Source organism: Mercenaria mercenaria, chromosome 4, assembly GCF_021730395.1.
Source record: "Mercenaria mercenaria strain notata chromosome 4, MADL_Memer_1, whole genome shotgun sequence".
NCBI lineage: Eukaryota > Metazoa > Mollusca > Bivalvia > Venerida > Veneridae > Mercenaria > Mercenaria mercenaria.
In genome coordinates this window covers 81,848,356-81,860,847 of record NC_069364.1, presented here as the reverse complement: position 1 = coordinate 81,860,847, position 12,492 = coordinate 81,848,356, and the positions used below count along the sequence as shown (strand labels likewise).

Sequence of the window (12,492 nt, the reverse complement as noted above, 5' to 3'; positions counted from 1 at the left end):
CAAGTTCGAAACTGGGTCACGTGCGGTCAAAAACTAGGTTAGTAGATCTAAAAATAGAAAAACCTTGTGACCTCTCTAGAGGCCATATATTTCACAAGATCTTCATGAAAATTGGTCAGAAGTTCATCTTGATGATATCTAGGTCAAGTTCGAAACTGGGTCACGTGCGTCAAAAACTAGGTCATAGTCAAAAATAGAAAAACCTTGTGACCTCTCTAAGGCCATATTTTTCATGATCTGTATGAAAGTTGGTCTGAAGTTCATCTTGATGATATCTAGGTCAAGTTCGAAACTGGGTCACGTGCGGTCAAAAACTAGGTCAGTAGGTCAAATAGAAAAACCTTGTGACCTTCTAGAGGCCATATATTTCCAATGATCTTCATGAAATTGGTCGAACGTTCACCTTGATGATATCTAGGTCAAGTTCGAAACTGGGTCACGTGCTTCAAAAACTAGGTCAGTAGGTCAATAATAGAAAAACCTTGTGACCTTTTAAGGCCATATTTTTCAGGATCTGTTGAAAGTTGGTCGAATGTTCATCTTGATGATTTTTAGGTCAAGTTCGAAACTGGGTCACGTGCCTCAAAAACTAGGTCAGTAGGTCTAAAAATAGAAAAACCTTGTGACCTTTTCTAAGGCCATACTTGTGAATGGATCTCATAAAAATTGGTCAGAATGTTCACCTTGATGATATCTAAGTCAAGTTCGAAAGTGGGTCACGTGCATCAAAAAGTAGGTCAGTAGGTCAAATAATGAAAAAACGTTGTGACCTCTCTAGAGGCCATACTTTTAAGGGGATCTATAAAATTGGTCTGAATGTTTACCTTGATGATATCTAGTCAAGTTGAAAGTGGGTCACTGTGATCAAAAAAGTAGGTCAATAGGTCTAAATAGAAAAAACTTGTGACCTCTCTAGAGGCCATACTTTAATGGATCTAATAAAATTGGTCGAATGTTCACTTGATGATATCTAAGTCAAGTTGAAACTGGGTCACGTGCATCAAAAAGTAGGTCAGTAGGTCAAATAATGAAAAAACGTTGTGACCTCTCTAGAGGCCATACTTTCAAGGGGATCTTATGAAAGTTGGTCTGAATGTTTATCTTGATGATATCTAGGTCAAGTTTGAAACTGGGTCACGTGCCCTAAAAAACTAGGTCAATAGGTCAAATAATAGAAAAACCTTGTGACCTCTCTAGAGACCATATTTTTCAATGGATCTTCATGAAAATTGGTCAGAATATTTATCTTTTAATATCTAGGTCAAGTTCAAAACTGGGTCACACGAGCTCAAAAACTAGGTCACTATGTCAAATAATAGAAAAAACAACGTCATACTCAAAACTGGATCATGTGGGAAGAGGTGAGCGATTCAGGACCATCATGGTCCTCTTGTTTATTGAAAGGTCCTCTCGCATTCTTAGCTTATCTGAACCAAGGGTTCAGGATGAGCTATTAGTACAGGTGCATGGTCTGACATCCATAGTCCTGCATCTGTTGTCCACAAAGGGCCTAAGATTTTGCGCACATATCTCAAAAAGTAGTTGACCCAGTATAATGAAACTTTGCAGGAATATTATTCAGCATGTGAAGTTGTCCTTGAAACATCATAAGAACATTATACAGCATGTGAAGTTGTGCACCTGGGACAGAGATATGGCCCTTGATTGTCAAACATGTGCATAAATGGGATACAAGATTGTGTCGCATGTATCTCAAAAGTCATAAAACATTTATTAGGAGATTGTTATATAGCATGAGGTTGTGCACATGTGTTCTGTTTGGGATTTCACCCAGTCAGACAGAGTTACTGTCTTTGACTTAGTGAAAAATACACATAGTGTTTAAAAGTTTGTGTTGCGTATATCTTAAACAAGGAATCGGTAAAACTGAATGATGCTCCCCGATGCATGTGCTTGTCCCTTAAATGTGGTGAATAACGTATTAGAAACCAAAAATAGTGAAAATAAAAAGAAGAAAATCGAATAAAAGGAGATAATTCAAAAACTTAAGGTAGTTATGGTCCATTCTTTGACATTGCACTTCCTGTCAATGGCCTCTATCATTTTATGAAGTTTCAATAAAATGTCATTAATACTTTTCAAGTAATGCTCCAGACAAGCCTTATTTTGTATAATAAAGGGAGATTTTTCAAAAATTAGGTAAGGTAGAGTTATGATTCTTTGACACAGCACTTTGTCTCTATTATTATGTGAAGTTTCGATCAAATGCCATTAATACTTTTCTTCAAGTTATACTCTGGACAAAGTGACAACTATATGCTCTCCCTTTGGGGAGCATAAAAATATACCTACTCGTGAAACCATGTAGGTAAATTATCAAGTATGTGAATTTGTGCATCTGAGTTTTTTTTTATTTACTATTTCCCTTTGTAAGACCAGATTTATGGCCCTGGACTTTAATAGTCAAAAATAAAGTTTCTGCCCCATGTATCTCAAAATGTCATAAAACATTAAAGGATTTGTTTTATAACGTGAAGTTGTGTACCTAGTGTTCACTTTGGGATTTCGCTCAGCTAGGCCAGAGTTATGGTCCTTGACTTGGGGAAAAATACACATGAACATTTTAAAGTTTGTGTTGCAAACATCTTAAAAAATATTTCACCTGGAGTCATGGAACCACGTACAGTGACAGGAAACACATCTAGTTTAAACATCTTGTCATCTGAAAGTACTGGTCAGAATTACTTCAGACAAAAAATCTGTTCAAATTCACCAGTAATAAAAATGTTAAATTCTTCTGTTACGTATTAGGTGAAGACTAAATGGCTAAACTTACTAACAGCTGCTTGAGAACTACTTTATCAATTCTTTCTAAATGAATTTCTATGGTACAATTTCACAGATGGGTCAGAACATTGTTGCACATCCATTTATCAGTTAATCAAGAGGTAATGCTTTTCTCCAAAATACAACTGAACTTGTCGAGACAGCAGGACTGGTGCATTATCATTAAAATGCTTGAATATGGAATTAAGGCCATGATTGGTCAATGGAATTCAAGAAAAATTACATTTTTCGTCCAGTTGGAATATTGAAAGATAACATATTTTATGTTGCTGATAAAGGAGTACTAGTATCATATTCAATTTATTGAAAGATGTTTAAACTAATGTAACTAACGGTGATAGTTGAGTAAAATGCATGTTGTGGGTTCACAGTTTTTCATCATTTTTCAACAGTAACTCTATAACAATAACAGCCAGTAATCTAACCAGTCCTGGATTCTGTACCAGTACATACTTCAGAATCAACATACCGTAACTTCCCCAAATTAATCTGATTTAGAGGTAAAATTGTCTATCTCCTGCCAAATATCACAATATAATAATTTGGCTTCACCAAAACACAAACTTGCAAGCATTCAACTGACAGTCTTCTTCTCTACATAATTTGCTAACTGAGTAGGCAATGATGAATACAGGCTTTGGGTTGTCTTGAAAACATGATTATACATCGATCAAGTTTGGGAAAAATAAATGTAACAGACAAAATATAGCAGAAATTTATTTATTGTATAAAACTATAATAGAATACTTTCAAAACTGGATATCCTAACTGAAGTTCAATGATAAAACAAGTGAAAATTAAATATTAATTAAATATAATACACACAATTATATAATGATTGCATGATTAATAAAATTATAACACAAAAGCATAACTACCTTCTCAAGCATGATTGTTGTAAGCAGCAGTTCACAGTTTAAAAAAGTACATACAATTTATACTAAACCAGTCTTCATTCCTGCCTTCATAATTTATTCTTATTTCACTTCAGGTAAAAGAATTACATACTGACACAGTCCACAGACAGCTGTATGATAAATGTAAACAAACTTGTTACCCTTTAGAAGATAATGGTTAGCTTTTACAAGTTACGGTTAATCTAAATATAGAGACTTGGCCACCTGATTCACCCGAAATATGTAGTGAACCCGGTCTGTAATTAACATACATCTTCAAGTGGGTAATACTTTTGTTTGCCTTACTTTGTTCGCATCTTTTAGACAGATATAAAATATTCTGTTTGTTGTTACAAATGTACTTTGAACTCTTAACAGTGTGTGCTGACTCAACTTATTATTTCTCACTGTAAGAAATTCAATGCTGAAATAGATGCTATTAAATATTGAAGCATAATGTGCAGTAAGGGAAGGAAATTAAATCAATTAAAGTTTAAACATTGTAACACAACACCAACAGAAATAATTTTGTGCAAAGCATGCATGATATTTAAAAAAACAACTATTCTTTACCAGATGTACAAATCAGCAGCAAGATTTTATCACAGAATTACAAGCTAAAAAGCTTCAAACAATGAACAGAAACATTAACAAAAATGAAAATGCACAAACATATATAGGGCATACAAACAACAGGGGACAGGTAACAACACAGATTACTTAACACAAATCAATGTTGAACAAAATCACAGGCAATGTGCTGATATAATTTGATTAATAATAAATGGTCACACAAAAACTTTATTTCATACAAAACAAAAGTAATGATATTCTTATAAAGAAATAATAAAGAGTAAATATTTTCAAAATTCATAGAATACGTAGAAAATCTACAGCAATGTTTGTATTGAATAATTGGGAAAGATATTACCCTCTATACATTATTCAAAAGCAAAATAAACAATCTTTACCCAAATATAACATAATGTATCTAGTTTGTGAAATATTAAAAAGAGCATTATAATTCACATTTTCAGGTTTGTATTTATTTTGCGAAATGTGTTTATGGTGAGGAAAAAACATTTTGGCCTACTTTAGCTTGGTCAAGCTTATATGAACCACTCTCTAGTCTGCTTTCTGGAAAATCCAGTACTGGTGTCATGTGAGGTGTAGTTGTGACCTAAACACCCAGGTTGAGTGGCTGACTCATTTACAACTACACCTACTATTATTGACATATTTTTGTATCAATATGTAAATTTCTAACAACTGTAAACAACAGTGTACTAGATCTAACTTGGTATCAGAATGTATCAATTTTCATCATAGCACTTGCTGAAATTTTTTTGGCTCTACATGATATTTTTTGGCTTAAAACTTTGGCATACCTGTAAGACAAACCATAACATAATATGAATGAAACACAAAATAATGGAACTGGCAGTCATTCAGTATAGGTCTCATACTGCTGTATTAACTTATTCAGTACTAACATAATAAATGATGTCCTCTCTGTACACATACAGTTTTCTTTTCCTTCTAACCGAAATCCTAGAGGAAATCTTGGGGAATATATCTCTGGTGAATGAAACTTTAAAAAAAACCTATAGATATAAAAAGTTCTCTTTAAAATTATGACAGTTTTACAAACTAAGTTAATATACCAGAATGAACAGTTTTTACTCTAGATATGCTACAACGAATACAACAATGTAACATAAAAAATCACAGTTTTATCATAGTCCTGCTATCACAGATTCATTGCATCACAGAATTGCAATAAAACTATAGTATACACAATTTGTAAAAATACAACAAATCATTTTTACTATTTTTATTGAATTTTCAAAAGATGATTTAATATAATTTAGTTAAAACTCATTATGTGAAACATAATTTAGCCTGTATGGTATGGTACAAAATATATAACCTGAATATTTCTTACTCTGTCTTAAATACTAATACTGAAAAGATTGTAGAAAGCACTTGAATCAGTAAAATCTCGCATAAAAAGTATTAAATACTGAGTATAACATGTACACTATCCATGTTAAAATCCTGATAATACATTCTTTAATCCCTTCATGAACTATGCAGGTAAGCCCTGATGAAGTCATTGTAACTGATTTTGCCATCCATGTGTTTATCGTAGTAGGACATCACATGATAGAACTCGTCCTCGTCCAGGTTCACACTGAACAGACGTAGAACGTATCTGAAATCTACTGAGTCTACCATACCACTTCCTAAAGGGTCCAACGCCCGGAACTGACGCCGCATTTCTTTCCAGTTTGAGGAGACTGTGTCTTGAATCCGCATCATGGCACTGAAAAACTGTGTGTTAGTTGAACCAGCGCTCCTCTGTAAGATTCCAAGAAAAGTTCACAACAGTAAGATGAAGCATATTTTTAAACTGCTGTGAATATAAACAAGTTAAAGTTACAATGTTCATGTTTAATTTAAAATTTATTTTGGTCTCAAATTTCCTAAGGTTGCATGTTAGATCTGCTCGAGTAATGTCAAAAGTTGTATACTGGTAACACATTATTTTTGGGGTTTTTTTTTTAGGCCCTATTTATTTTCCCTATCACTGGCATAATAAGAGTTGGGAAGCATCTGCCTACCAGCCTTACAAAGTTTATGAAATAAAATATTATTATGAAATAAATAGAATCCATATAATACAAACATTAACAGTAGTTCAAATATTATGACAAGCAATTTGTTAACCCAAAGCAGTCTCAGTATGCTGTATAATCAAACAAAAAACACCTTCGCTATTTGATGTCACTGACTTGTCCGAGAGTGAAAAGTGACAAGGTTGAGAAATGAAAAATACATTATAATATCTATCTCTGTAAAAGCTGCTAACAGTCATTATGATAAATCTGGACCTGTCAATGAAATTATTTTATCAAAGAAAGAATCAATCTATAAAAGCACACAATTTACCGCAACTTTTGGTGTAGCTATTTTTCTCCTTGCTAGAAGTGACCGTGGCTCATCCTGGGGTTTAAGGTTCAAGATAAAATGGCGTAGAAAATCGGAATAGCAAAATTGGCCATTTTCTTTCAAGTCATATTTTGTTAACAGGTCTAAGAATTCTTGGCTACTCAGATCTACTCCATAGCGAACCAGTATTTCTGAAAGCAAGAAAAATTCAGAATTTCTTAATGACATAGCAGTAACTCCTTTGACAAAATATATTCAATGCAGGTGATTGTAAACACTTTCCACTACAGATCTTGTTATTCATGATGGATATGGTAAAAGTGGTGTTAACTCCATGGATTTATAAGAACAAAACCACTAAAGCACTACCAGTCAAACTAGAACAATATATACCAAGATCTTGTACCTGATTTTATTGACATTAATTATATGTTACATATTTATTACCACTAAAATGCTCATTTAAGTAATCAAATATCCCTTTCATGGTATATTAGGTCAAAAGGTAAGGATATACAACAGGTAGAAGTTCTGATGTGACAGAAATTTAAGAAGTGAAAAGAATTAAATGTGTGTAAACCTTTGAGGTCAACAACATTGATGGTTCCGCAGTTGTCTACATCTTTCTGTCGACACATCTGTTGTATTTGTTTCCAGTTTCTGTATATTGTGTTTTTAACAACATTCTCTGCCACCTCTGCATTGACAAGGGGCGTGGCCATTCTGCTCTGTGACCTTGACATTGCACCGGGACGAATCATGTCAAACTGAAATAAAGAATTTTGTACATACACCATGTCTGAAGTCTCACACTCATATAAATAAGCTAGTAAAATTGCATGTGAAAGCAGGGGAAATCACTTTTAAAGCAAATTAATGGGAACTGTAGATCAACAAACCATTCATACATACTGAAGCACAAAAGTGGGTTATCTTCTTCAGGTCAATGCATTTAACTACTTATTGCTTTAAGGTGACGACATACATCTCTTTCAAAGCTCTTTTTTTCTGGTCTGGACGTTAAAACTGCTTTGTAGTCTAACAACATGTATTTACCATCAAGTCAGAGTCTTTCTTATAATATGCCTTTATATAGGGCAAAATTAAAAATAAAAGCATGAAAATGAAAATTAAAGTCCAGCATACCCTGGTATTTGATCTTCTAAGAGCCATACTATCTGGTCTCCTGCTGGTATTGAGAACTGTATTAGATCTCTGTAATGGGGTAGGGGGAGGTAAACATGAAGGTTTCATCTCACTCGAGAATCGCTTCACAAATTCACGGTAATTTATATTCCCAAACTCATTTATTGACAGTGATGGCCACAGTTTCTCATACTGAAAAAGAAAGAATATAAGAAAACATATGAAACTGTTAGTTGCTGACATCAGAATAAAACAGGTGTTCACATAGAAATTTTCTCCAGTCTAAGTTCATGAACATGTGCAAATACTTATAGGGAAATATGCAATGTCTGACAATATTTCTGTGTAGAAAATGCTTGATGAAAGACTAAACAAGAATGATGTCAACACTGTATGACACATGCTCCCTGAGAATGCTTGATAGATTAATAAAGTCAACAATTTGGAAAATAATTTGACATGAAAGTCTCAACAATATGGACATGTACACTTCATGTTGACAGGCCTCCTAGCAGGCCTGAACAAAAATAAAGGTTTTTATAAAGGCTCCAATCTATGGAAATAAAGGCCTTTTAGTGTAAAATATTAAAAAATAAAGAGTAAATAAAGGCTATTTTTGTCGGAATTCTCGTTGAAAACACCCATGGTCTGGTAAACACTACTGCAAACATCTACATGTATGTGGTCTAGTGAACACAACAGCATTCTGAAAAACTCAAGATGAAAGATACACAAGCAGTATCCTAATAACAACACTTAAAAGGGGGGAAGAAATACAGTAGTATAACCATTACTTGCTTTAAACTGGCACGGCTAGCAGTCAGAACAAAAATATAGGTTCTGAGTGAAAATTACAGGCTATTTGACCATTTTAAAGGTTTTTTTCAGAAGATTTAAAGGTTTTAAAGGTTTGCTCTGAAATTAAAGGTTTTTAAAAGTTTTAAAGGTTTCACTAGGAGGCCTGTGTTGATGAAGTATACAAAGTTTCATTTCAACATGACGGAAACTCCAGGAAGAGTTGAGTATGCCATGATCTGATGTAGCTGCAGTCCAAAAAAGGGTCATACATCCAGAAAAAATAAATGAAAGTCATGACAATATACTCATGTCACATTCAAGCTGACAAAGTATCTAAAGTCTCATTTCAATTAGAGGAGTTGAGTACACAAGGAAGTGTGACAGATGGACTGATGTATGGATGGCTGGACAGTTCAAACAATATATGCCTCCAAGGTCTTTGACATCACAGGCTTAGGAATTAACCCTTAGCCTGCTAAATTTCTATAATGGACTGGTCCATCATTCAATTTGGGCAATACCATTTATTATTCGAAGGGGTGTTTACTGAAAATTTACTGACTGAATAGCGAACAGTGCAGACCATGATCAGACTGCACGGATGTGCAGGCTGATCTTGGTCTGCACTGGTCGCAAAGGCAGAATTACTGCCGCCAGCAGGCAAAGGGTTAAAACTGTTCAACATACACAACTAAAAGTCAAGAGACAGATTACACAAGTCAAAGAGAAGCAGGCTGCTTTCAGTACTTTGATGAATTTTTCAAAGTGGTTTAGAAGTTAATTAAACAGCTAAAAATCAGCAAAGACATAAAAGACATGGAAAGAAGAACATCATGCTGGACACAATTGATCCTGCCTTTGCGACCAGTGTAGATCATGATCAGCCTGCACGTCCGTGCAGTCTGATCATGATCTACACTGTTCGCCATTCAGTCATGCACCTCTTTTAACAGTTAATGGTAATGTCCAAATTGAAAGATGGAGAAGTTCATTATAGAAATTTAGAAAGGTAAGGGTTAATGAATGGCCTTTACATATATATCTTTTGCTTAAAGGAATACTGGTAAGTCAATAAGACTATGAGAGTACAACAGCAATAAGATTTCAAAACAACTGCATGTATATATACCTGTTCATCTGACAGTCGGAAAAGCTGTTTATTGAGAACAGATTTAAAATCATCTTTTGAGACGACCCCCATGTTGGCAAAGTCTGCTTCCTGGAAAGCCTGTGTGAGGTTGTATGGATTAGCCATGACAGCTTCCCGTAGTTTCTCCTCTACTTCATCTATAGCCATCAGATGTGGGGTCTGTGAACGTATTGACTTCTGTAAGGAGGCTAACCATCTCTCAGAGTCCTGTAAGCAGGTAATGTTTAAGTTACCATATGCGCTAAAGACATTATGCTGTTTAAACAAACAAAAGATCTGAATTTGAAAAAGAAAAGCTTTTAATAAAGAAAAGAACATCTTTAAAGACTTTATAAGAAACAGGAAATATATCCCACAAGCTTTATTTCTTTGTATATTCTCAGATACAGTTGAAACCAGTTATCTCAAACTTCAAGGAACCGCGCATTTAAGTTCGAGATAACTGAATATTGACTTTTGTGCATGTGTTTTCCAGATGTGGCTTTGAAATATCTTTTAGATAGCCGAAATTTAGAGATAGGCAAGTTAAAGATATCGTGTTTCAACTGGTTTTCAAGTCTAACACTAAGTTTTATGACACTAAAAAAAGTTCAATGCATAATTCCAGATATTTCGAAACAATCAAAGGCACACACTTTGAAAAAAAACAACTCAGTATTAAACTGCAAGACAAAAACACAGATATATTTCAAAATGTCGAGTTCAGCAAAACTTGAACATTTCAACATTGTCAGAATCAAGTGCCAAAAATCACACAAAACTTCAAAACTGTGCATGACAAAACATAATAAAGCAAAATGTTAAACAACTTTATTATAGCAACTGACAGGTGTATATATATATGTATATAGCCAGACAGGTTGTGCGTACCTTGTTACCCTGTGTAATATAGAAATTCTTTTCATTTTAATACAGATATATTCAAACATAGCATATCTGGAATCTGGGTAAGTTATTTTAAGAAGTGTAAACCACAATTTAGACAAAACTTTCTGATTCATTAAAATAAAAATTGCATAATTCCACCTATGAAAATTATTTGGTGAGCTTAATTTTGAAGACACAACTGTAAACTTATAAAATATTTGTTACATGCCCCAACTTTATGTGTGAAAAGTTAATATATATGCCTTGACTTTATCTATATGTGAAAAGTTATGACTAACATAAAATTTCTTGGCTTTGTCTGTATGTAAAAAGTGATCACTCACATTATATGCTTTGACCTTATCTATCATGTCTATGATACATAAAAGAGATGGCTGATGTTACATGCCTTGGCTTATCTATGATACATGAAAGGGTAGGATTGATGTGACATGCCTTGACTGTATCTATGGTACATGAAAGGTCCTGACTGCAATACATGCCCTCACTTTATCTATGATATGTGAAATGTTCTCACTGAGCATCATGTTTTGTTTCATTGCTAGGTAAACAAGTTATAAACATTTCATTTTTTTAATTATTTTTCAATTAGATACATGATTTGTCTGTTCAAAAACTATATATATTTTTTTTTTACTGATTTTTTTTACCAAATTTAAAGTTTTAAATGTTTTCATTAACTACACAATGAAACACCAAGAAATATTTCCTTCTCGACAAAGATACTGAACCACTTATCCTAACCATCTCCCCTTAATACTGGTCAACAATGACTTAAGTGCTACAAACATAAGTGCTAAACAACCTTCCAATCAACATCTTGTAACTGTTCTCTAAGTTTTGCTCTTCTGTACTGCAAACATGAATTAATTTTTTTGATACTTAGAAATAAATATAACAAGAGCTGTCCATAAGACAGCCAAGCTCGACTATTCGAAATATTGTCCCAGAAGCAGGAAAATATTACCCAAAAAGGTTAAATATCAAAAGAGTTTTAAGTTCAAAAGGGGGAATAATTTGATCAAAATGCATATCAGTTATGGGACTTGCTGCTATCAACTAGTTTTATAATCCCGAAGACACATGTGAAGTTTCAATTCAATATCTGCATTAGTTTTGGAGATAGAAACTTGCATGTAAAACTTTAACCAGAATTTTCAAAGTCCAAAAGGGGGCATAATTTGCCCAAAATACATGCCAGAGTTATGGGACTTGATCCAGTGAGGTTAGTAATTGATCTAGAAAAAGAAAAAATAAGTTTCAAATCTATATGCCTTTTAGTAATAGCTGTATGTACTTGCACGCAAAACTTTAACCAGAATTTGCTAAGTCCAAAAGGGGGCATAATTTGGCCAAAATGAAGGTCAGAGTTATGGGACTTGCTGCTATCAACTAGTTTTATAACCATGAAGATACATGTGAAGTTTCAAATCAATATCTGCATTAGTTTTGGAGATAATGACTTGAATGTAAAACTTTAACCAAAATTTTCTAAGTCTAAAAGGGGGCATAATTTGCTAAAAAAACATGCCAGAGTTATGGGACTTGACCCAGTGAGGTTGGTAATTGATCTAGAAAAAGAAAAAATAAGTTTCAAATCTATATGCCTTTTAGAAATAGCTGTATGTACTTGCACGCAAAACTTTAACCAGAATTTTCTAAGTCCAAAAGGGGGCATAATTTGGCCAAAATGAAGGTCAGAGTTATGGGACTTGCTGCTATCAACTAGTTTTATAACCCCGAAGACACGTGTGAAGTTTCAAATCAATATCTGCATTAGTTTTGGAGATAGTAACTTGCATGTAAAACTTCAACCAAAATTTTCTAAGTCCAAAAGGGGGCATAATTTGCTCA

The 12,492-nt window shown here is 33.8% G+C and overlaps 1 protein-coding gene across 1 annotated transcript in view; it reads right to left on the bottom strand.

Annotated features, from left to right (window-relative positions):
- Positions 1-3,512: 3,512 nt before the first annotated feature.
- The window catches only part of LOC123553028 (EF-hand calcium-binding domain-containing protein 6-like), an 87,197-nt gene continuing 78,217 nt past the window's right edge, over positions 3,513-12,492 (bottom strand). Inside the window, exons 28-32 of the mRNA XM_053542301.1 lie at positions 9,730-10,140; positions 7,803-7,994; positions 7,237-7,423; positions 6,657-6,847; positions 3,513-6,065 (exon numbers count right to left, since the gene is read on the bottom strand). Coding sequence (XP_053398276.1) covers positions 5,787-6,065; positions 6,657-6,847; positions 7,237-7,423; positions 7,803-7,994; positions 9,730-10,140 — 1,260 coding nt within the window. The 3' untranslated portion in view covers positions 3,513-5,786. The remainder of the gene's footprint in view (positions 6,066-6,656; positions 6,848-7,236; positions 7,424-7,802; positions 7,995-9,729; positions 10,141-12,492) is intronic.